This window comes from Megalopta genalis, chromosome 8 (genome assembly GCF_051020955.1).
Source record: "Megalopta genalis isolate 19385.01 chromosome 8, iyMegGena1_principal, whole genome shotgun sequence".
In the NCBI taxonomy this organism is placed as follows: Eukaryota; Metazoa; Arthropoda; class Insecta; order Hymenoptera; family Halictidae; genus Megalopta; species Megalopta genalis.
In genome coordinates, this window is record NC_135020.1 from 21,372,146 (window position 1) to 21,398,573 (window position 26,428).

General features: G+C 36.5%; 1 protein-coding gene across 4 annotated transcripts in view; it reads left to right on the forward strand.

Annotated features, from left to right (window-relative positions):
• The window catches only part of LOC117225690 (protein couch potato), a 319,388-nt gene that overhangs the window by 262,431 nt on the left and 30,529 nt on the right, over positions 1-26,428 (forward strand). For 3 of the 4 annotated variants that reach the window (XR_013033975.1, XM_076524143.1, XM_076524144.1), the window contains exon 8: positions 15,875-16,079. The exons of the other annotated variant lie outside the window; for it this stretch is intronic. Coding sequence is in view for 2 of the 3 variants with exons in the window: in XM_076524143.1 (XP_076380258.1) it covers positions 15,875-16,079 (205 nt within the window). In the remaining variant the exon portion in view is untranslated. The remainder of the gene's footprint in view (positions 1-15,874; positions 16,080-26,428) is intronic. 4 annotated transcript variants of the gene reach the window in all.

Consider the following 26,428-nt stretch of genomic DNA (forward strand, 5'->3'; position numbering starts at 1 on the left):
GTTGCTAACAATCGGTAACTATAAAAACGAGTCGCAAGGCTCGAATAATCATATCTCCTCTTCCCAAATTGTCTGAGCCCATCTGAGTCCATCTGAGCGCGAATTAGGGAGAAATTACTGTAGTTATAGTATTAAATAGATTAAGTCACGGTATCGATAAGAAGATATCGGTAAAAGATGGTATTTGTCAAATGTTTAATATTAGATCGTTCGAAAAGTTCGTTTCACATATTTCACAGAGTTTGTTTCATTGAATTCACATAAAAAATTTGCAACGAATTTCCTGAACAAATTTAAACGTTTTCTCTAACCGTAATGTTTAAAAAATTTCATTGAAATCGAAAGCAGTGAACATTTGGAAAGTAATGTATCTACATTCGATGGAAGAGTCGATGGAAGAATATTCATGTTTTCCAAAATGCGGCTGATTCTTCAATCCGGACTTAAATGAGACGTAAAAACGAAGTTTAAGATGATCAGAAGGCAATAATTCTTCCTGAGTCCACAAAAATCACTGACGATACCCTGAAATGATAAAACAAAGATCATCTTTTACTTATCGTGCCCACAGAACTAGCTCATAACGACAGCAGATCCAGCTCTCAGAAACTTGCCAAGCCCCGAAAATTCTAGGCATCAGCTGGATCGTGGGACCACGTATAATTAACTCAGACAGCTACTTGCGAATTCATACGTGGAATGGGGAGGTTTGCGGTGTAACGAGATTCCACGGACTAATTACACTACGCGACGATGACCGCCCGTCGCTGCATAGCGGTACCGATCGCGATTCTGACTCTGACGGCTCAAAAGTCGAAGTCAGTGCGTACAAGTTCAATTAGCAAATCCCACTCGTTATCCTAAATTCACCAGGATAATGGTATCCTTTTGGTTTGTTTATTTTTCAAGAAAAAATTTTCATATGTCTTATTCGATAAATATAAAGTCAATTATGCCTGTAAAGAAACCGAAGGCACAGCAATTGGTAAGCCGACAGTAACCGGCTCCACTGCTCGATGTTAAAAAACAATTCCTCGGTTAGTGTGCGCTTATACAATAAATTCTCCCTAATTGGCGCATAGATTGTACAGAAAAAAATTGTGCAGCTCGTTTTTATAGTTATCGATTGTCAACAATTATAAAAATGAGACGCAAGGTTCGAATAATCGTCAATTAGGGAGAATTTATTATACTAAGCTTTCGCAAGTTCCGTTGATTTCGGCAGTTTTCCTTGACTTCTTTTACATTGCTCTAAGCTTTTAGAGCGTACTTTACGGTCTTTCTAGTTATTAAGTATTTCTTTGAAACGAAAATATTATAAAACGAATCAGAAATATTAATCGAAATAAGAAAGTAAGTTTATCAGCCAGTTACTGTGCCCTACATAATTTCGTATTGAAGAGTAATATCTATGTAATTCGATTCAGCGTAAAAATAGTAGAAATATACACGTTTTCGAAATTTTATCTGAAAAATTACTGCTACTTGGTTTTCAACTAAATTCGCCACCCGTTAAAGTAAATGATGACATGCAAGAAACACAAAAGTTGTCTGTGAAAAAGCGATTCAAGACGAAGAAGTGCTAATCGACGCAATTGTGAAATAAATGAAATAGTGCATGGAGTTAAAGATGTATAATTGTAATTATAGCCAAATACGGGAAAATTATTGACATTCATAAAAAGAATAAGTTAAAAAGTGCTTGCGCCAGCAGTGCCTGATTTTCCATTTACAACGTCGCATTTCTGCCAACACATTCGAATTCAGCGATCTCGAAAACGTAAGAGCGTCATTTAAGTAAAACACGAATGAAGTTATGAATTGTGGCCTACATTTTGGGAAAAGGTATCATCGCTGTGCGACACTCGTAAGCGGGAGAATCGCGGACGAGAGAAAAGAAGATACGCGGCCCGAATCGAACCCATTTAATCCCGGAAAGGAAGGTCGAGGACGAGAAGTAATTCCTATAGGTCGGATTGTTCGAGGGTTCTATTCTCGCGGGTTATTTCAGCGTCGAATGCAAAGGGGAAATCGATAGGAGCTCGTTGCGTCAGATTCGAACCCGACTGACGTCACATCCAGTTCATTCATCGCGGTGGAAGATGCTTTGACCTGTATGCTCGCGAATTTAATGGGGCGCCGACTCCATTGCCGTTGGCTCCTCGCAGTTCGCCGTGATTTTCACTCATTAACCGTATCCAGTTTCTGTTTCGCCCGTATACCCGACACACGTCTACGTCTCGCTCGGATTGATTTAAAGTCTCGGCCGCCTGCCGGCGAAGCTCCAGCCTTTTTTTATAGGTAGATTTTATTGTGCCGGCCGATTCGAACGATTCGCATGTTTGATGCAATTGACTCTGATTAAAAGGTCGAGGATAGAGGGAAGAGGAAGAGGATCGGAGGGAAGCAGTGGAGTAGGTCAGGAAATGCTTGAGCACGCGGTTAAAAAGAAACGATCGTTTCAGTACCTTTAAAATTTCATTCGACCTGCGAACACCTATTCGAACACCTTTTGAAGCTGAATGACTTTCTCAAAATTCGACCAAATCATTTTGAATAATGTTAAGATGTTAGAGGGAATGGTTTGCTACACAATGTCTACAACATTTTTTATTAAATTGCAATTTTAGTTGGAATGACAAAGAAACTAAACGATTCGCGTTGTTAAATTTTTTTATTTGAACATAGTTTCTAGATATACAAGGTGTCCCGAAATTATGGTACTTCCGGGAAATGAGGAATTCCTGATGTTATTCGAAGCAACTTTTTCCTTTGCAACAATTTTCTCTGACGCATTGTTAACGAGTTATTAACGAAAAACACTGGCCAATGAGAGCTCTGCTGGCGCGAGACGGCCCAGCCAACGAGTGCACGAAGCCGAGTTCCTCGCCTCTCATTGGTCACTGTTTTTCGTTAATAACTCGTGAACAAGCCGGCAGATTGCATTTGCGCTAAGTAAAAAGTTACTTCAAATGATCTCAAGAATCCTTCATTTCCCGGTAGTACCATAATTTTGGGACATCCCGTATATTTGTTAGATATTGTTTACTAAAATCGTCAAACATCTGATAAAAATTCAAGTCAAATCAGTCCGATATTTAAAAAGTTATTCCATAAGTTTTAGAAGATGTTCGTGACCCACTGTACATTTTTGTATTCCTTATAACTAGCGCATGTTTATGCAAAATAAACTGCAAAACATAGAAGCCAGATATACAGTTTGTTCTTCCTTTAAAAACTTTATCTGGTTGAAAGCAATATATCGATATTCCCCAATCACTAAAATTTTTCTCATGTTTTAAATTGCACCTACTCATTTTTCTCATAAATGCATAAAATCTGCAGTTACTTACAACACGTAGAACATGCGATCAAAGTGTTTTAGGAAACAATCCTTAAAAGGGAACATTGTTTTCAGCAACTAGAAATGATAACTAATTAGAAATTAGAATTTTTTATAAAATATTTCTTTAATTTTGTCGAAGTGAGAATGATGTTTGGCTCTTGGATTTAGCCAGTACATTCAATTAAATCCCCTGAAAACAAGTGTTACAAAGAATCCGATACGTGTGGATTATCGTCCAAGATAAGTTTCATAAAAATCGACTTGTTCGTCTTAACAACTTCAACTGTCAGGAAACAATAAAAAAAGTGGCTTTTCCAGAAACTACAGTCAGTCATAAATGAAATATCGTGTATTATATGAATTTTTTCTTTGAATAGAATTAATGTTACGTTTACTGGATAAGAATTACTGATTCCATGTCTATCTTAGAAAAACTGAAACGGCAAAGGTGATTTCTCGAGAAGTTATTAAATAAAATGATTTATTTACGCACTTGCGATACGAATCTTATGAAGTCTGAATAAATGAACATTATTTTTAGAAGACCATATGAATCTGTCACTTTTCGTAACTCCATATTTTTAACGTCAGAGAACCTAATATAATAACTATTAATTAATTATTAATATAATAACTATTAGACCAGTTTAGTTATTTTCCAGCAATGTGAATAAATGAGGTTGTGCATATTTGACAATAACCTTCACATGCGCAAAGTATCGTTTCTACGGAAAACGATTATTATAACGAATACTTTCATATGATCGTCCACTAAATTCTTCCACGTTCGGTACGAAAAACGGTAAAGCAATCGATTTAGAATAAAAAGAATTAAAAATCTGCATACTATAACCACAGATTATGAACGAAAATAATACAAGATAAAATTCGCTCAATTTTCTTACAAACTTTCCTTGCTTCGGTATAAGTGAACAGGTTCTATTTCATAGTTCGTTAAATATGTACTGGAACAATGTTGGACCATAGCCGGCAGGTTGAGAAACATCGTTGAATAATAATAAAATACGCTCGGCTCTTCAAAGACGTAAAACCAGAATTTCGCTATATGTATATCCATTTGAAACCAGAGAGCCTCCTGTCAATAAAATTGTCTACCTTTTGAGAAGAAGCTCCGTCTACAAGACGATCGTTTTTCGAAAACATTGAATGGATCACTTGATCAAAATACTGAACGGATTACAGTAATTTCTTCCTAATTCGCGCTCAGATTGCGCACAAAAATGGACAATTTGGGAAGAGGAGATACGGTGATTCGAGCCTCGCGACTCGTTTTTATAGTTAACCGTATCTCCTCTTCCCAAATTGTCCATTTTTGTGCGCAATCTGAGCGCGAATTAGGAATTAGACATTGCTGTAATTAATTTTATCATTGACATCATACAGTCTCGAACGACGTCTACTGCCAATTATTCGAAACATGACCGCGTCGATCGAACGTTGCCCGCACTGCGAAAATACAATCGACGAAGCATACGGTAGATACCAAGGTTCGTCGAACTGCGAGAAGTTCACGAGACGAAACTGGATGACTCGTTCGTCAGAACGATCTTCCTAGATACGTTCAATTTTTTTCGAGCGTATCCAGGCCACGCAGCAATGAACTGGAAACGACGAATTTAGTACCGAGTACCGCGCTGTGCTCTGGAAACAATTACGCAACTAGGAATTTAAAAGAACCATATAGGTCACCGACGAATCAGCCACATTTCCTCTCCACACGATCCAACGCGTCCTTAACATTCACATTAATCCAACCAACGTGTCTCTTATGCTGATTGCCGGGAGCATCATCGACTTCCTTCAAGAATATCGACCATTTCTCGGTAATCCGTGTAATCCGCTTCTGTTCGCGACGAACATCGGCTCAAAACCAAGTGCACATTGTTTCCGTCGACCAGACTCGATTTCGTCACCTTTCGATCACGATGCTCGTGCCCATTTTGTATCCAATGTTCCGTAAAAAGATTGCACGCTTTCGGAGACATGTGCAGCGTGCCGTCACTTTTTCGAATAACTGTTTTTTCAAATTGGGCCAATCATCTTTTTTTTTTATACGTCGAAAGAATTCGTAAACAAATTTTTCAGGAAATTGCAATCGCCTGAAATCGGAACAAATAATGATGACAGTTGTTTTTGCGAGCTTTTTATTTGCCCTTTTAATGGACGTGTTCTAAATTCGTTTCGTTTGTTCGTGTCAGTAATACACGTGCCTCTATATTTGCTGCATTGTGCTCGAAAAATTGTACAATTTCGTTTCGGCAAAGTTAATGCGACGAAGTTGATTCGTCGAAAACGGGATTGAGAAATTAATAATCGAGGGTCTAAATGGGCTCAAGCATTGTTAACCGTCCAGCAATCAAAATCGTCCATTTCCCAAGGATTGATCAACATCACGTGATAGCTTTCATTATCTGACATGTGTTCATGTTTTACACGATTGTATTATTCATTCATGTTAAAATCGCAGAAAAACCACGTGATCGTATCGCGTTCAAAATCAAGTCGATTACATTGATTTTGCTCGACAATCGCGTCGCGTTGCGCCGCGCCGCGTCGGTCGCGATCGATCGATCGATCGAAGAGAAACAGAATTTAGTAGAACGTTTGGCTATTTCAAGTTGTAATGGTTTCATGTGGAGTTTTAGTCGAAACAATGGAGAAGGGTCATCGTACAGGTATTCGTCGATTCATTGATCTATTTTATAGTTAGAGTGATACGTTAGCATGAATGAATACCGAATCGTACTAGCGAATCTATTATTTCACGGAAGCGGTGTGCCGTTTTGTGTTGTTTGTACATACGGTGATTCATCTGGTACTCAACATTACCTTTTTTACTGTCGTACTTCTATCGGATCAGCGTTATTAGACTGCGGATCTTTATGCAGCTATGGTTTCATACTATCGATTTTTATATTTCGTTCATTTTTATCGCAACTTTTACTCTAAAGAAAAGATCACCGAAACTCGTCGAAATCGAACGTTAGAAAATCGTATTATGCATGACGCTGCAGATGCATAAGATCCGCAATTTAATCGTTATACTCCACTATATTTTTTTTTTCATTAACCATCCCGACGCTACCGTTTTTTGATGGTTTTAGGGTTCCTTTCACGTATTGAAATATTAACATTAAGAGCTTCGTACTAACAGCACCGCCTCCAAACAGTATCACAAACATCCGCTGATCATTTTTCCACATGTAGAGATGGAGTCAAGTTTATTCTATATACGTGATTTTGGAATTCTCAGATTATTAGTAAGAAACTTGATGGTACCTTGCTGTCGAAAACTACGTGTTTCTCGGCAATTTATGTAAACGAATGGTTAAATTTATTTACCTTATTGAATACGTATACAGAAATTGTATTAACATCCTTCGGCAACAAATATTTCTAATTACTTTTTATTGTTGAACCGATCTTCATTTCACGCTATGACGGTTATGTTAAGGTTATTGAACTGAATACGTCCATTTAAAGAAATCATCTTCAATTTAGAAATTTTCATTCGCACAACCATCAGAAGAAATATTTGACCACTGTTAATCAATCAGCTGTTTTTGACGAGTATACTCGTCACTTTTCTCATGACAAGTACAATAATTTCTCCCGGAAATGCCAAATTTCGGGTTGCTGTGAATTTCCCTGCGCTAGTCCTGCGCCTGTTTAATTTATTGCTACGTCGATGCTGAGGGCCGACGGTGCCGGAAAACAACACAAAATGGTCTGTTTGGGTGTGAGTCAGGTAAGAAAAACCGCGGATATACAAGGTACGTGGTAGGTACTAGATACGTGACCGTCGAATCGTGTCATGTGGCCTACGAATTGCCTTCGAATCGTGTCATGTGGCCTTCAAATTGCCTTTGAATCGTGTCACGTTGCCTTAAAATTGCCTTCGAATCGTGTCACGTGGCCTCCGAATTGCCTTCGAATCGTGTTATATGGCCTCCGAATTACCTCCGAATCGTGGCAAATTAGAAATGAAATACTTAAATCACCATTTTCTTGCCTTCCCTGCCTTTTCTTGCCGACCGCCCCGAGTTTCTATAAAAACGAACCACAAGTCCCGAAGAATCGCGACGTAGTATTCTCAGATCTGCCGGTTTCAATTCCGAACTCCAAACATTTCTGGGAAAAATCACTGTATGTATACTCGTCAAAAATAGCTAACTGATCAAGAAGGACATGTACTTTAATATTCTTTCTTAAATTATATATTTTATAAAAGTGTTGTATTTAAACAAGATATGAAGAAAATCAGACATATGTGTACAGTATAATTACAGTATAACTTACACACTTTTCGAAGAGATTGCATCGGCTAACCGGCTAATAATATTTGCCTCTTCAAGCCAAGTAATAATTTCTTTCGATATTTCTTTTCGTCGTAAATGATGAATGAAATTTTCAAAGGGATCGAATTTCGTTATCCGCATTGTATTCTTAAGATGAAGATTTCTAATTTTGTAAAATCAAGCATTGACATCGATATTTCATGAAATTTTCCAAGGTGGAACGCAATCTGCAAATAATAACATTTGGCTGCGATTCATTAACACGAACTCGTATGTATTGAACTTGATTCCATCCTCAACCACCAATCGTAGCTCGTAGACATCAAGACGCACCTATGCTAGTACCCGTAATACCAGTAATAAAGACATTAGTGGCGTTTATTGTCACCACAATCAGCTGGCTTGCACGAGGTGTCGCACGAAAAAAAAAGAACGAACACGACCAACTCATTACTATCATCGCTATTGCTATTGTTACTAGCGAAAGAATATGTGAAGCAGTAACAAAATTGAGAGTAGCAAGAATATTAACAAGGTAACAGAAAAAGTAAAATTGTTATGATTGTATCTCTGTCGTTGCTAATGAGAGAATATGTGAAGGTGCAACAAAACTGTAAATAGCAAGGATATTATGAAGGCAGCAGAGAAGGTACAATTATTATCATTATTTCTATTATCATTAGCGAGAGGATTCACGAAAAAGCGACAAAATTGTGAATAGCAAAAATGATAACGAGGTGAAGTAAAATTATTGTCATTATTTCTATTGCTACTATCGAGGAAGTACATGAAGTAGTTATAAAATTATGAACAGGAGTACTGACAAGGTAGCAGAAAAAGTAAAATTATTATATCATTATTTTCCTTTGTTACTAGTGAGGAGATAGATGAAGGTGCGAAACGATGGATTATAAGTTGATCGAAGCGCGTCGTGTGCTTCCGTAAATCCTTGCGAATTCGAAGAAATTTTCTAGTTAGTCGGCCACGAGGAAAAGTCAAAAGAAGGGATCGCGGGAGCAAAAAGTAGTGAGAAAACGTCAATCGTGGCGTGACAGGGCCACCTACACCTCGCGAAATCGAAATTTACCGTGGTTACGCGGTGCCTGGTGAACTGGTGGAAGCTACGGTAAATCAAGCGTAATCGATACCGATATTCTCGTTAATGGCATCCTAACGATCCAATTGGCCCTTATGGCCAGAGTTATAAATTCCCCGGTAATCGGTCTTCATACACGCCACGAACCGATTCGACGCGAATCTTTCTTAAGGGAGAGTTGCTCCGAAGGGGTTTCAAGAAATATATCTAGTCTCGGGAAAGACTAAAATATTGCATCCCATCATAAGTAACTCGGTTTCAGTATATCAATTTCATTTATCAGTAAAATTAACCCTTGACTGGTACGTTTATCTGGGATCACGCGAGTGGCCGCAACATTTGTTGGTAATAATATTTTATCAATTTATTAAACGTAACATTAAGATACAAACGCAAACCGCATTAATTTCACGCACAATATTTTGACCAATACCATAACAATTTTAATTCTTGTTTCTCATTCGATTATTCATTTATACCATCTTAATAAAGATAACACGCCACGACATTTTGTATCTCTATTTTATTTAGTAGCAGAAGTTTAATTTTTCATTATATTATTACTTTTTATGCTGGGGGGCTGAGATTAAAATAAAATAGGTCATTTACCTAGAATTTTGCGAAACTTTAAACTTACCAGTTAAGCGTTAGTTTGTAAGTTAATCAATCATGCATTATACATAATCAGTTATTGTCATTTTTCATGCAGCCAGAGTATAGCATGTCGTTGAAACGACGAGTGCATCATTGTATTTGTTTTTAGAAACTGAAATTATATAAAACTGGCATCAACATTTTGTCGCGTGTTTGAAAGTTTCAAGATAACTGTTTCGTTCGGTTTATAATTTTATAACACTACAATATCGTTCATTTTGTTAGATGAGATTCTCCATTATCTGGTGTGTCTGTTTATTTGATACAGTATTTAGTTGTATACCTTATACATGAACTATACTAGAAAGAAGAACGTCGGGACTTCGTGGCCAACCCAATAACTCGTGAATACGATATCTATTTATTCATGAATGTGAATTATTCCGGCCTCGTTGGAGAAGATACGATTTATTCAAAAGAAAGATTGCATTTCTTCCAAGGAAAATATGTTATTCAAAAAGTTGACTACAGTTTTCCAATCTTTTTCTCACGCGTTTCCCATTTAATGTCTCCTTTTATCATATCTCTTCTGAATGAACAATCATTATCTTCACAATGTCCAAATGTATCTGTAAATACATATTTAAGTTTTGAAATGCTACAGAGAATTTCCACAGATTACCTTCGACATGTTATTTAATTATTTAAGAGTTATTCGATAAAATTTGTAATATTAATGAACAGTTATAATCGTGAACCAAATACTAATAATTTACTTCGGAGTTATTGTTTAACAGAAAAGACGGCTTTGCTTGGAAGTTGTGACAATAGAAAAGGATGTAACAGACTAAATTTAAAATTATTATTGTTTGAAAGATTTAACTTTCTGTAAACTTTTTATTAATTTGCAGATACAATTGATTACAATATCTTTAAAAGATAGATCAAATTGCCATCGAATGAATACAATATTAAATGTGTCAAAGTAATATACAAAGTGTATAAAGTTTCACAAATTATATCAGAATTTAGACTTAAATCAAATAATTACGAAATCAATATTTAACAATATGCACGTATAAAACATTTTCGTGGTATTGTTTGCAAAACGAACCTGTAACTAAACACATGAAGTCAAACCTAATACGTCCACGACATTCTGCATGTTCCTTTGAGCTATCAACATGTGTATTAACTGCCAACGAGAATGTGTTTTCTGCTTCATTAATAAAACACAAATGAAACCAATATGGCTTCAAATGAACACAAGACACGGTATAAATTTTCACTTGGAAATGTCACGCTACATGATTGTACATCGTTTTCGCTGACAAATACAAATAAAGCTAAGGTAACTTGACAAGAACACAAGATAGTATCTTGGATGAGTATTATTTTACATGTAGGTGCCACGATTAGTAGGAGTGTGCAAACCCGCTCGAGTCTCGGGATCCCGAAGTTCGGGACGGGACAAAGAAATCGGGCAGAATCCCGATACATTTCACTGCTCGAGATCTCAAGATCCCGAGAGTTTCGGGACGCCCGAAAACTTCGGGACTGCGCTAGGTGCTCGGGCGGTTTCGGGCGGTTTCGGGCGATCTCGGGCGGTCTCGGGCGGTCTCGGGCAGTCTCGGGCGGTCTCGGGCGGTCTCGGGCGGTCTCGGGCGATCTCGGGAGATCTCGGGCGATCTCGGGAGATCTCGGGCGATCTCGGGCGATCTCGGGCGGTTTCGGGCGGTTTCGGGCGATCTCGAACGTTTTCGGTCACTACGCATGAGTAAGATATGTAAGAATCTACAAGCATCGCACGCGATCTGTGCGGGATTCATTTGTCAACTATGCATTGAAAATGTAAAAGAAAAAAAAAGTAATAATACGATAAGTCTTTGATAATATTTGAAAATGATAATATAGAATAGTTTACACACTCTTTGTCTTTATGTAACCTTTAAATAAGAAGGATACAAATAAAAAATACAATCTTTGGAACGACATATGAAAAACATAGAACAATTTCATTTTTATTAAAATTGATTTACATTGTTATGTTATTGCGACTAATGCGTTAGAAATATTGGATAACAAAATTCAGGATTTAAATTTAGAAAACAAAAATAATAATTCACAAAATATATTTCCAGTAATGAAAATGGTACATTCTTAAATTACTAATATCAGTGATGGTTAATGTTCTACCTCTTACATTAATCATATTAATGAATTTTTTATACATTATTTTATACTCACAAGAAATCACGAATCACGCAGTTCTTTTTGACTCAAACTTGGATTCGAGAGAAGAAACTGATACTTTCACTTCCCCCAAAACTTAGGAAATACAAATGTATTTTTCCAAAATAACCAAATCAAGAAAACGTAATATTATGGAATGGAAATGTTACGACACAACAAGTATCCACTATTACAAAATGTGGCAAAATATGTACTTGCGATACCTGCAATCAAAACAACCAACGAATGTTTATTTGCTACGGCTCGTAACATAGTTACATATACAAGAGCACGTTCGTTACCGGAGAATATTGAACAATTATTTTTTCTACATATCAATGTAAATTCATTTTAATCAAAATCAAATTATTCTATGTTTCTCATATGTCGTTCCAAAGAATGTATTTTTTACTTATATCCTTCTTATTTAACACGTTGACTGCCGCGTCACCCTTATTCGGGTGACAGCAAAAGTTCTCATCAGGCCACGTCACCCGTAATTCGAGTGACGCTGATTTGACTATTTACAAAGGATTTCCGAAAATATTTCGACAAATATTCTGCAGGAGGTAATGAAACTATTGAATTCTTATAAAAATGGTTTATTAAAAAAATTATTCGCAGTGTATAACATTCAAACATTCTCTGCAAAGTTGAGGTTGATCAGGACAGCTTGGACAAAAAATTGTTTGTTTTTTCAGATATGCTCGTGCCTCTGATCGGTCCATTTCGTATCTTTTATTTGAACTGTAGCTTCCTCAGTATCATCGACATTTCTTTCTTCTTCCATGACCAATTCTCGTAAAATCTCGTCAATAGTATCTTCATAACATTCATTATCACTAAGATTATATTTATCAGTATCCAAATCAGAATCTGACGATGTAATTTTATTTATGCTTCTCCTTCCGGGCAATCCGATCTCTTTTCATTATTGAAAAAAATAAGGGCAGAGATTTTAAGTTATACCATTCGGTACTCGGCAAAGATTCCAACTGTTCATGCAGGAACAGAAACAGATATGAATTAACAGCGCACGCTTCCTATAGCGGCACGGGTGGCCTGTAGGAGATTTTGTTGTAAATACGCGTGGCAGTCAACGTGTTAAAGGTTACATAAGGATAAATTGTGTGAACTATTCTATATTATCATTTCCAATTATTATCAAAGACTTAGCATATCCTTACTATTCCGTTTTCTTTTTATATTTTCAGTGTGTAGTTGACAATTGAATCTCAAACAGATCGCGTGCGGCGCTTGTAGATTCTTACATATCCTATTCATGCGTAGAGACCGAAACCGTCTGATACCGCTCGAGACCACCCGAGAACCGAGCGCAGTTCCAAAGCTTTCGGGAGTCCTGTAACGCTCGGGATCTCGAGATCTCAAGAAGTGAAATGTATCGGGATCCCGCCGGATTCCGCTCGAATTTCTTCGTCACGTCCCTATCCCGTAACATCGGGATCCCGCACACGCTTGATGATTACACAATGATTAGGCAATGTTTACACTAATCAACACAAATACAGCAAAAACAGTAGAGAATGTTATCTTAAGATTAAAATGTCATTAGATGAATTTGATGTAGAATATTTCAACTGACAAACATACTACAAATAAATCGTGAGCAACATGAAGTGAAGGCAAGGAAACAGTCGATTTTCGCTTGGTAATGCTATGGACATATGATTATAGGTAGAATGTTTTCATTGAGAAATAGAAATAAAGTAGAATTAGTATAGAAAAAGTGGTATATTAAAACATTAGAATATCATTTGGAGAACATGATGCAAAATATTATAAGAGACAAACACAAATAAGTAAAAAAGCAACGTGGAGAGAAGACAATATGCCATCTAGAAACACTTGATTTTCATTTAGAAATGTCACGGACACTTGATTACACAATGTTTCCATTGAGAAGATATTATTCAAGATATTATCTCGCGCGCGCGAAACGGTTGATTCTAACTTGTTTACATAAGTTCACCATTTGCAAATGCAAATGAGACGGAAGCAACTATGGGAATTCTATGGGTCAGACTACACAGTCTTTAACCTAGCCTTCACCAACCCAGTCTGGGTTAGTCCTCGTAATCTGTAACCAAACACATTTCAAATGTAAATAGAAAGCAGTAAATAGTAGTAAAAAGTAATAAATAGATCAATCCAAGACTATCTCCAAACTATATATATATATGTTACAGTGAAACACCGAAATCTGGAGAATGTCGACTTTCAACGGTGAATGTCAACATTCACATAGTCTCTTGGTGTATGTCCGAAATATTTGCTAAGTACCCTTATTTCTGACATACACCGGTAAATGTTGACATTCACCATGCACTAATGGTGAATGTTGAACATGTTGGAGATTGATATTTTCTTCTCCGTAATTCAGTCGCTATAAAACGCCACAAGGGTGACGTAACTTTTTCGCCTCTCTTTCTGAAAGGAATGACCAAGAATTTAAAATACACGGTACATTCTGCATGAGAAAAGAAAATAATAGTAATAAAAAAATTACTTACTTATGTGATTCAAATCTTATTTATTGCAACAACTTCAACTATTATGACACTTTGAATTGCACAAGAGTCCTTTGCTTTTACAACTGCATTTATTTGTGGAACACTTCCTTTTGCAATGACAGGTTCTGGACCTCCACCAGAGCATATCTGTGATTGTCGACACACACCGGAGAGGGTCCGAATGTACAACAATGTAATGAAATATTCGATCTTTCACCGACGTATTTGGTATTTGTTGACATTCACCGGTGAAAGTCGACATTCTCCAATTTCGGTCATTCACGGTAACATATATATACACTATTCATCATACAAATGAGTAATGATTTAATCAATCACTGTAACTAAATACGTGTGTAATTGTTTGATTATCCGAACAGTCATGTCTTCTCAATCAATTTCAATTCAGGTTGAATAACCGAGATTCTACTATGTCACCTCAAAACAGTAAGATTCCAAAGAGGGTTTCGTACCCGATATATTATAAAAATGAGTCTAACGAAGGAGATTATGTACAATTTCATCACTTCGGAGAGGATTTACAATTACTATTCGATGAGAAATTAAGTCTAACGAATAAAGAATTTAGAATTTATTTATTTCAAGGAGGATTTTGATACTGAATGAAAACATGAATTTAGCGAACGAGGAATGTAGAATTTGATGGTTTCGTGAAGGATTTGACAGTCAATGAGGAAAGAAGTTTAACGAATGAGGAATGAGAATTTGGTAATATCGAAGAGTATTCGGTACTGCATAAGAAAATGAGTCTAATGAATGAGGTTATGTAGAATTTGGTCACTTCGAAGAGAACTCACAATTAGTACTTGATGAGAAATTGAGACTAACGAATAAAGAATGTACAGGGTGTCCCATAATTATGTTAACACCCGAAAAGGGGTAATTTCTGAGGTAATTTTAAATAACTTTTTCCTTAGCGAAAATGCAATCCGCGGCGAGAAACACTGATCAATGAGAGGTGAGCCTCGCACCAGCCGAGCTCGCCTCTCATTGGTGAGTGTTTTTCGTCAATAACTCGTAAACTTAGCCGCGGATTGCATTTTCGCTAAGGAAAAAATTACTTCAAATTACCTCAAGGATCACGCCTTTCCGGCTGTTAACATAATCATGGAACACTTTGTAGAATTTGTTCATTTCGAGGAGGATTTGATACTGGATGAAGAAATGAATCTAACCGATGAGGAATGTAGAATTTGATGATTTCGCGGAGGATTTGACGTTCAATAAGGAAATAAGTTTAACAAATGAGGAATGTAGAATTTGATGAACTATATTTGGGCAACTACAAAAATGAGCCGCGAGGCACGAATAATCGTATTACCTCTTCCCAAATTGTTCATTTTTGTTTAAAAGTTGATGAAAAATTAGGAATAATTGACTGTGCTCAGTATTGGATAAGAAAATGAATGTAACGAATGAAGAATGTAGAATTAGGTCGTTTCGAAGAGGACTTGTTACTCGATGAGAAAATTAGTCTAACGAATGAGGAATATAGAATGCGGACATCTCGAGGAGGACTTGTTATTCGATGAGGAAAGGAGCCTAGCGAATGAGGAAAGTAGAATTTGGTCACGTAGATCTTGTTTTCGTGCAACAGCCTCGTGCCTGGTCGCCGTCGGTGGCAGCGACACCATTGCCAAGCAATAACACCCAACCACCCTCTCTCTTTTACCAGAGTACCGTCTGTCATAACTAACTAGAGCACGTATTGTACGCTTCTCTTATTTATGCACAGTTTTCCTGGTTTCTCCCGGCTTCGTATGCACACGGGGGGAGGGTCGCCAGTGGCCTTTGTCGAATATCAAGACGTTCGCTTCGCGGCCCAGGCGATGGCCACTCTCCAAGGATCCTTACTCCTCTCCTCCGACCGGGGAGCAATACGAATCGAATATGCAAAGTCAAAAATGGCCGAGGTGGGCTTTACAAATCTCTGGATCGAAGTAGGTTTCATTTTATGCTACGCTAGCCGCTACCTACGCGCGACCATACGACGACGAAAACGCAACACCTGCCTTTCGTTCATGTCTCGTCATGTCATATGCCACGATCATACCTCGACTCTGCCCGATACGTTTCGACCTGCAGTGACCGACACACGGCTTCACCGATTCTAACGTTTAATCAATATCTCGCCCCCTTGTCCTTTTGTCCTTTCTCTTTTCAGTAGTTCTATTGTTTCGATTTATCAGCGGGGTGACTGTACGAAATGTTTCATTCTAGGATAGTGGGGTCGGTTGCTACGAGGTGACCAATTGTTGGGCCTTCGGTTTGTTTCCCAGCGTAATCGATTTTATATTTATCGAGCGAGACGTGTCAAGTTTTTTTATTTAAAAATAGACAAAAGAATAAAAAAACTTAATACGTCGAATTGTATAAAGTTAAATATAAATTATATAATACGTCGCTAAATATAAAGTTTATTATGCTTGAGAACAAACCATAGGCACAGCAATTGGTCACCCCATAGCAATCGAGTTCACTACCCTATTATCGAAAGATGCCATTTTTCGAGTGTTAACACTTTGGCTGCCGCGCCAGCAGCCGAAAAAATTTCAGAATTTTATTAAACATTTCATTGCATCAAATTAAAATTTAAAACTGAAAGTGCACGGCGTTAATTGCTTTTTCCATATTCTTGCATTTTACGGAACCTAATAAAATTCGAAAGATAAAAAATTGATTTTCAAATTTGAGCAAATAATTCCGCCATCCACACACGGATGTCGAGGCAAGTCAAAGTGTTGAAAATAATATACAGACGATTTTTGTTAACTGTATGGAGAGACGTCTTATAATGTGCAAATGAAAAGAATTCGGCGTTACGTCATCATGGAAGATTATTTTAATTTTATGTACGGAATAATAATTATTTTGCGTTACATTAACCAAAATAATCTGTCGATCTTTATTCCATATAAATATTTGTTGTGTTAAATACAGCAGATAGGAGTTAGAGAAAATTTTACTTCTTCTTGTAGTAATTTGTATTAGTTTAAAATAATATATACGTTTTATACATCTTTTTACACATCATTAAGTGACATTTTATACATTTCTAAGCACAAAATATTATTCTAAGAATCGTTTATCTCGATCGCTCTGGTTTTTAAAAATCCGTTTTTGAATGAGAAAATCAAATATCTAAATCTAAGAGCTATTTCTGCAAACTATAGAAGTGTTTCTTGTACAGAACGAACTTATACTCTCTCAAATATAACATTATATTTTTCAGTACTACTGTACATATTGAAAGAAGTTTAAACAATATCTGAAGCGTCAGTGTCAATAACTTTGACACTGCTGAAGCACAGATTTTCTTGGATATTTTTTAGTTTTACTTTGAATAAAAAAGAAGTGCTTTCTCAATTTATTGTGAAGGATGAGAGGCTAAAGCAAGGTCTAACTACACCGTAAGATAGAGTGGATGTATAATACGAGTATTCCTATTTGTAATATTAAATTTAATACAGAGATAAACTTATAAATAAAAATTATGTTTTTAATTGTAAGCAAAACTAAAAGAGCTCAAGATAAAGTGAAAATATTCCAATAAATTCGAGCGTTCAATTTTCCTCAGAATCTTGCATGCTTCAAACATTGTTTTAATATGTTCATATATATGTACGTAATGTTACTAAAAAAAAACATATCGTTGTATATGAGAAAGTCTACAAAATCGATTCATAGAAGAAACATTTGTGTAACCTCTGCAATCGAAACATAAGTTAAAAATCATTGTTCACTGCAGTCGACATAGGAAATTTTGGAAAACACATGAAGCACAGGTGATGAATTTGTGAAAGGCTAATTGAACACGCGTACCCTCTATTCCATTAAAAAAAAAAATTGAAGTTATCCTTTGTTGCTATTCTATGCTCGAAGTTACCCTGAATTATTTTCGTGCACACATTATATGAAACTCCCCTTCGTACAATGAAGTCTATAAAAAAAACACCGGTTCGTAAACACGGGAACACGTACGATGAAACACTCTGTACACGAACAACCGTTTAATTGGAAAGTGGTGTAAATCAAAAAGTTAATTACCGTTTAACGAGGTATAAAACAAAAGTTTCGAAAAATATGATAATACCGTAGAATGTTCAATTCCTTTTATGTAAGCCACTGTGAAGTTAGAACTTTAAAAGGCAATGCCGACTTTCCGGATGAAAATAGGCAAGCAATTCTGTTGCACCAGTTTTGCTTTCAACGGCCCATACGTAAAAAAGAAAAGATAATTACTAATTTATCAAAATTCTTACCGGCCATCAAAGATAATTTCGTTATATTAAATCCATAAAACGAAATTTCCAATAAAGTCTTGCAAGCATCTAAAATCAGAGGACTGCGTTTTCGTCGTCAGATACAGTGGACGAGGGGAGCTGGTCAGAATGGCCCTGAGAAGACTCGGAATTCTATCGACACCGTTCTTACCCCTATTTCTCGATAAATAAATAAGTAAATAAATAAACGAGTAAATAAGCATTCATTAATTCATTCTCAGTCGATAAACAACGCTGGATTTACAGATTAGAATTTAGCTGTGAAATTCCGCAAGTAAACTATGCGATATTCCTGGAATGTGATAAACTCGGTCTCGATCATCCACTTCGACCGATATCAGGACTCAGGGACGTTCCCCGTGTCATCTGACTGGCCCCAGGGACATTTTCTCCAGCTTCCTAACAGAATAGTGGCCTCAGCAGGATTTGCAGCCAATTACTTCGATTTCAATTCCAGTATCGGTGATCGCGGAACACGTCGGATCGAAGTTCGATCGGAGGCTTCACCGAAGCTGGGTCCACTAGCTTCGACAATTGCCAATTATCTGTCGCTAATCGCCTATTATGGATCGCGCCAGTCGATCTAATACTTTCTCTTGTTCTTTCTCCGTCTTTCTTTCCTTGTTTTTCTTTCGCGAGGGACACGCGCGTGCGACCGGTCAGGCGTACGAGCTAATTCGATCTCCGCCACGGCGATTCGTTTGTTCGTTTCTTCGTTGTTCCTTCGTTCCTTGGTTTCTTCTCTGCTTTTTCGTTCCTTTGACCCCGATTTTTTGTTCACGAATGCTCCGCCGCGCGTCGTCCAAGTTGATCCAACCACCATTTGCCAGCATCGAAGTCTACGCCAGTTACTTTCCTCCACTATCTCGTTCAGTTTCAGCTCGTTTCCTTTTGCTTCCGCTGCAGTTTGCGCCGCAGCTTCTGTCATACGTTCGCCCTGTTCCTTTCTTTCTCGCTGTACGCCTATCCACCCATCTTCCCGTGTCGGCCCGTCCTTCTTCTTTTCTATCTTAGCTCTGCCCTGGACGCAACCCTTTGATGTGTGCATTTGATTCGAGCACCCTTGCACCGGCACCGAACCCGTATATACCGTTGCCAATCAGTTCTCGGGGGAATGTCGGCCAATGGCGACGCGCTTCCAACAAATCGGTCAGATAGGTAAACTTTCTTTCTTTCAACGCACGGCGACGAGTTACCTCGGTGACATCGATATTTTTGAACGCAACTGAAAGCAACGTTTTTATTTATCGTATGGGTTACAAAACTAGTTTATCAATTACAGTGTAAGATTAGGGTGGCATTTGTTTCCGACTTTCGAATTCTTTTTGTGACACCCTCCAGAATGATTCTAATTAATAAAAACGAAGTCTGTACAAAATCTGAGCTCCATCGGGTAACAGGAAAATGTGCCCCTGAACCCTTAAACATTATAATAATTGATCCTTATTTATTATAATAATTAATGCTATTGTTGTAATAATAAATGCTCGTGAAATTGATATTCGCATTGACTGGGAATAAACTGAAGTCAAAAATGAAATTTAAGGTGCAATTTAAATTATCCTTATACAAATTGCTTGTTGCAATTATTAATTAACAGATTATTTTTCTATTACTTGAAATCATTCTGAAGGGTGTTAAAAAGGAATTTTGGAAAACATTTTCGTCAAAAGTAAATAAGAGCCATCCTAGTGTAACATGTTCTAGGTTAACACACATGTTGGTTTCATTTATTTGTTTTTAATTATTAAAGCGATAAGAACCTACACAGAGTGAGACACTTAACACGAGACACATGAATAAGACGGCTGTTGTTATTGATAGGTGGAAATGCATTGGATCACGTTTACGTGGTGTCAGAAAGTACAAATGTCAATACTTTCTACATTATTATACAAAAAAATATAAGAAACAGGAGAAATAAACAGTGTTTAACTTGAATCTATACAAATGCTATTGAGCAGATTTTATTTTAAATAAAAATTGGCAGTCTTATTATTATATCTTGTATATTTTAGTAGAAAATAACATAGAAAGCTAAAAATAGTCCCACGTTTTATTACAACACATTAAAATACATGTAGAAAAAACAAGATTAAAACCACAGTTTTTCAAAGTTTCTGTCATAATTGACAAAATTTTCCACAAGTTTCAACAGATAACAAAGACTATCTAAGTTATTGTTAATAATACCAACTCTATCGAACAAAAACAATAATACGATCAAATAATATGTTTTCCAATGAACATGAAACAGTATAATTCGTGATAACGGTAACGAAAAGCTGACTCTGCAATGTCACTAGAATTTGAACGTGTAGTACCAACGATTTTCAACCTTTTCTAGAATATGCTATGCTAAGACTAATTTAACAATCCGATGGGCCGGAATTCATAGTACAACCGAGCACAGAATGATTCTACGTAAAAAAAAATAAGCAACAAATTTGGTATATCATTCTTTTATTCGGGACTCAGTTTTCGAGAAGATCGACTTGAAAGTTTCTTCATCTTTGTAAAGGATTTAATTGTCGTCTATTCTTCTACCGCAGTTGCCTCCGTCCAAGATAATGTTAATAAACATTAATTGTTGTGAACTATATGTATACTGTCACAGAAGACATACCGTTGCACAGAACAAGTCCGCTAAGAAAAGTAGGACCGATTCCCCATGTTAACGCGCTCGTAGAAGCAGAGTAAACGCGTTTCCTTTATAGGCGGATTATTGGCCTTCCTACTAGCCCCAAGGACACGTAATACGGAATTTTCACGAAACGAGGGACTCGAGTGCGGCCGATTAACCCCTTGCCGTACTTCGACGAGTCCGACTCGTCATGAATATTTCTAGTAATAACTTATCGAGTGCGGATGTTATTCTGTCCTCTAACATTGGAATCAAATTCTAATCTCTCGTCGTCACTATTTAACACGTTCCGTGCCACGTGTACCATCGATGGTACACGCTTGCATGTTTACTTAGTGAACTGAACAAATTGTTTACAAGAAATTTAGAACCGAAGAATCAATTTCCACCGCAAGAATGGGCGTTGATAAGTTTTTGTTGCGTTGTTATGTGTACGAGAATTAATAATTGCACGTAATACATCAAGTTTTAGTAAAATATCAAAGTGTGAAGATTCGAGTAAAAAAAGCTCGGCACGGAACGTGTTAAGCATTCAAGTCAATTTAGGCACACGATAAGCATCAATTTTCTTTCCCTTCTAAGAAATTAGTGCGATCGAGTCGTTTCTAATCGCAGTAACTGCGAGGAAAATGGTACGTCAAGGGGTTAAAAACAAACAACGCCTCCTGACTTCCGTCACGTCTCGTTCCCCCGTGGTTGCCGTCGTCGCTAAGAGCACATCGGACGCGTGTGCCTGTGCCTGTGTGTGTGTATTATTTACACGATCACGGGCGAGCGGGACGTGACGGGTGTCAGGAGACGAAGAACAATCAAGGCAAAGTGAAACAGAGGCAACATTTACAAGATGCAAGAGCGTTGACTTATCCCTGAAGCATTAACCTCTGATTCTTCTGATGAGCACATGATTATTTCTAATTAGCATCTTGATCGACCCTTTGCAGTCGGAGCCATTTTAACTCGAAATTTAAAATAGTTTTTCTGACCTATAGCGTTTCCGTTTTATACGAAATAGAATTTTGTAGCTCGTGCAACAATTACGCTATTAAGAGTTCCATAAATATAAAGAAAATTTGATAACGTTAACATTATTTTCAAACGTGACATGACAATTTTTAGTGGCGCCTTAGAGTCGCCACTCGTCTGCAAAGGGTTAACTTTTCATTGCATATGTGTACAGCAAATATGTGCTGTGCATATATTTTTTATATTCATATTGTATCATATGATTTTTAAACGGTTATCATACGCGTCTTAAATATGTGTTCAATATTTATGAAGTATAAGCGAAAATAATCATATTTTGCTCGTGCAGTATTACTCTCATGTTCGCAGGCTTGCAATGTATTATTCGAGTATAGAAATTTTTTACAGATATCTTACACCTGCGTTAATGAACAACGTTAACAACGAAAACGAGAAAATGTATGCATAAACTAAATGACGCAAGGGGCATGGGGCAAGGGAAATCGATCGCCCGATCCACTTAGTCTCTTCCAATCTTTTTCTTTTTTGATTCCGGACTTTTCTTTATTATTGGCTAAGTTACGTACTCTGAACAAGAGACATAACAATTTTTAGTGGCGCCTTAGAGTCGCCACTCGTCTGCAAAGGGTTAACTTTTCATTGCGTATGTGTACAGCAAACGTGCTGTACACATATTTTTTATATTCATATTGTGTCATATGATTTTTAAACGGTTATCATACACGTCTTAAATATGTGTTCAATATTTATGAAGTATAAGCGAAAATAATCATATTTTGCTCGTGCAGTGTTACTCTCGTGTTCGTAGGCTTGTAATGTATTGTTCGAGTATAGGAATTTTACGGATATCTTACGCCTACGTTAACCCTGAGAGTACTATCGGGAAACGAGAAAATGAAACAAAAACGACTAAACTAAAAAAAAACCTACGCAAAGCATAAGGGAAATCGGTCGCCCGCTCCACTTAACCTCTTACAATTTTTTTGTATTCCAAACTTTTGTTTATTATTGGCTAAGTTACACGCTGAACAAGAGGCGCGACGATCAGGTGAACGGGGCGACCGAATCCCTTTGCTCCTCGCGTCGAGTAGCTTGTTGGTCTTCTCGTTTACCAATAGAAGTGGATTTTGGATGGTCATACAAACGTGGGGACTACGGGCGTGCGAGGTCAGGCGGCGCGAGTGGAATACCCCCCTTGCCCCTCTGTCGCAACGTCGAATTTCTTCTGAGCAACGATCAATGTTTGTAAACACTATCTCGGACGGAGGTGACTGCGGTAGAAGAATAGGCGACAACTAAATCCTTTATAAAGATCAACAAACTTAATAATAGGACAAGCAAAATTAATAATAGGATAAGTCTTTGATAATATTTGAAAATGATAATATAGAATAGTTTACACACTCTTTGTCTTTATGTAACCTTTAAATAAGAAGGATACAAATAAAAAATACAATCTTTGGAACGACATATGAAAAACATAGAACAATTTCATTTTTATTAAAATTGATTTACATTGTTATGTTATTGCGACTAATGCGTTAGAAATATTGGATAACAAAATTCAGGATTTAAATTTAGAAAACAAAAATAATAATTCACAAAATATATTTCCAGTAATGAAAATGGTACATTCTTAAATTACCAATATCAGTGATGGTTAATGTTCTACCTCTTACATTAATCATATTAATGAATTTTTTATACATTATTTTATACTCACAAGAAATCACGAATAACGCAGTTCTTTTTGACTCAAACTTGGATTCGAGAGAAGAAACTGATACTTTCACTTCCCCCAAAACTTAGGAAATACAAATGTATTTTTCCGAAATAACCAAATCAAGAAAACGTAATATTATAGAATGGAAATGTTACGACACCACAAGTATCCACTATTACAAAATGTGGCAAAATATGTACTTGCGATACCTGCAATCAAAACAACCAACGAATGTTTATTTGCTACGGCTCGTAACATAGTTACATATACAAGAGCACGTTCGTTACCGGAGAATATTGAACAATTATTTTTTCTACATATCAATGTAAATTCATTTTAATCAAAATCAAATTATTCTATGTTTCTCATATGTCGTTCCAAAGAATGTATTTTTTACTTATATCCTTCTTATTTAACACGTTGACTGCCGCGTCACCCGTATTCGGGTGACAGCAAAAGTTCTCATCAGGCCACGTCACCCGTAATTCGGGTGACGCTGATTTGACTACTTACAAAGGATTTCCGAAAATATTTCGACAAATATTCTACAGAAACTATTGAATTCTTATAAAAATGGTTTATTAAAAAAATTATTCGCAGTGTATAACATTCAAACATTCTCTGCAAAGTTGAGGTTGATCAGGACAGCTTGGACAAAAAGTTGTTTGTTTTTTCAGATATGCTCGTGCCTCTGATCGGTCCATTTCGTATCTTTTATTTGAACTGTAGCTTCCTCAGTATCATCAACATTTCTTTCTTCTCCATGACCAATTCTCGTAAAATCTCGTCAATAGTATCTTCATAACATTCATTATCACTAAGATTATATTTATCAGTATCCAAATCAGAATCTGACGTGTAATTTTATTTATGCTTCTCCTTCCGGGCAATCCGATCTCTTTTCATTATTGACAAAAAATAAGGGCAGAGATTTTAAGTTATACCATTCGGTACTCGGCAAAGATTCCATACTGTTCATGCAGAAACAGAAACAGACATGAATTAACAGCGCACGCTTCCTACAGCGGCACGGGTGGCCTGTAGGAGATTTTGTTGTAAATACGCGTGGCAGTCAACGTGTTAAAGTCGATTTTCTCGAGAACGGAGCCGCGGATAAAAAAATGTTATACCAAATTAGTTTTTTATATTTTCACGTGGAATCATATTATAAATGACTCACGAATGTATCAACTTTTCTATCTTACGTCTTAAATCATTTTCAGTCACCCTATAAATTCCATTGAAACTATAAAAAGGGGTTTAAATTCATCACAAATCATATTTTTACATTCTTCGTAGTTCAAAATTTAACTCACTTTGTTTATAACAATGTTCCGGCATTCCATTTGAAAATCGTTGCGCGCATGGAAGTTCTTTTTACATTCGCGATAATAACGGCCATAAATTTTCGAGATAATTGGCGTTTTCCGACAAGTAACTGCAAGTGCTCCTAATTTATCTTAGTCAATTTCCACGAAGATTAAGCCAAACACTGTCAATTTATTTTCGGACACGGAATTACCTACTTCCCGATCAATATCATCAATTATACTGAGTTCACGTAATTTGCAAATCAAATCTGCGTCAATTAGAATTTTCTGCAAACATTGTGGACAATTTATGTGAAAAACCTTCCACAATGCCATTGTGCAACCAATTACTTTTGGTTGCAATAAATTACACTTATAATCTCATAAATTGAATAAGTATCCGTCCCCTATGCTTAATTACAGCAAAGTAATGATAGTTGTCAAATTTTATCATTCACATTTTTGGCACGTATAATTTGGACTCCGAATGTTTCTACAAATTCTTTAATCACAAAATTGTATGCCAGGAAACGTATATTTTTATTTTAGTAAAAACAGCCACACGATTTTGATAAGCTTTCATTATGATATATGTATAAGCAAAAATTCGCGTAAAAATATTTTATACGTATTGTTACAATACTTAAAAACAATTCTCAAAATTGTCGTCGAAAAATATGTTTCAGCAATGAGACATTTTCAACTATTTCTAACCTGTTATATATAACTGTTTTATATCAGCAATAAGTTTGCAATAAAAACAATATGCTAATTGTTTTCATACAAACTGAAATAAGCTAAAAAGAAAATTGCTACACAAGCTCTCGATAAAAAATTTATGATGATTATGAACAAAATACTAATTAATTCCCCCGTGCAAAGTGCTAGTTTATTTATTGAAACATGTATTTTTTATATTTGTTTACTTGTAAAGGAAAACAACTAAATATAAGATTCCAGTCTATTTTTCGAATGCCATCCCCACAAAATCAATTATAACGTCTATTGTTACGTCTGTAAATTTTAACGTCGTGTTTATGTTAAAAAAAGCATAAATGGTATCAATTATTAAATTAGGCACTCATACATGGAACATCCGATTGAGACATCGGATACCATATTTTCGTAAAAATCAAACGAGAGATCCCAATCGTTCCACACGGATTACAATACGATTATTACATACCGAAGCACCAAAAATTGCAGCAGATCAAGTTTTCACGCAGCAGCAAAACATCATGTTCCTGTCATATTACTGACATTCCCTCTGTCTAGCAAATCATGTATTTCATGCCGAAATTACAGGGTGACATAACCTGTAGCCAATTAACAAATATTTATTCGT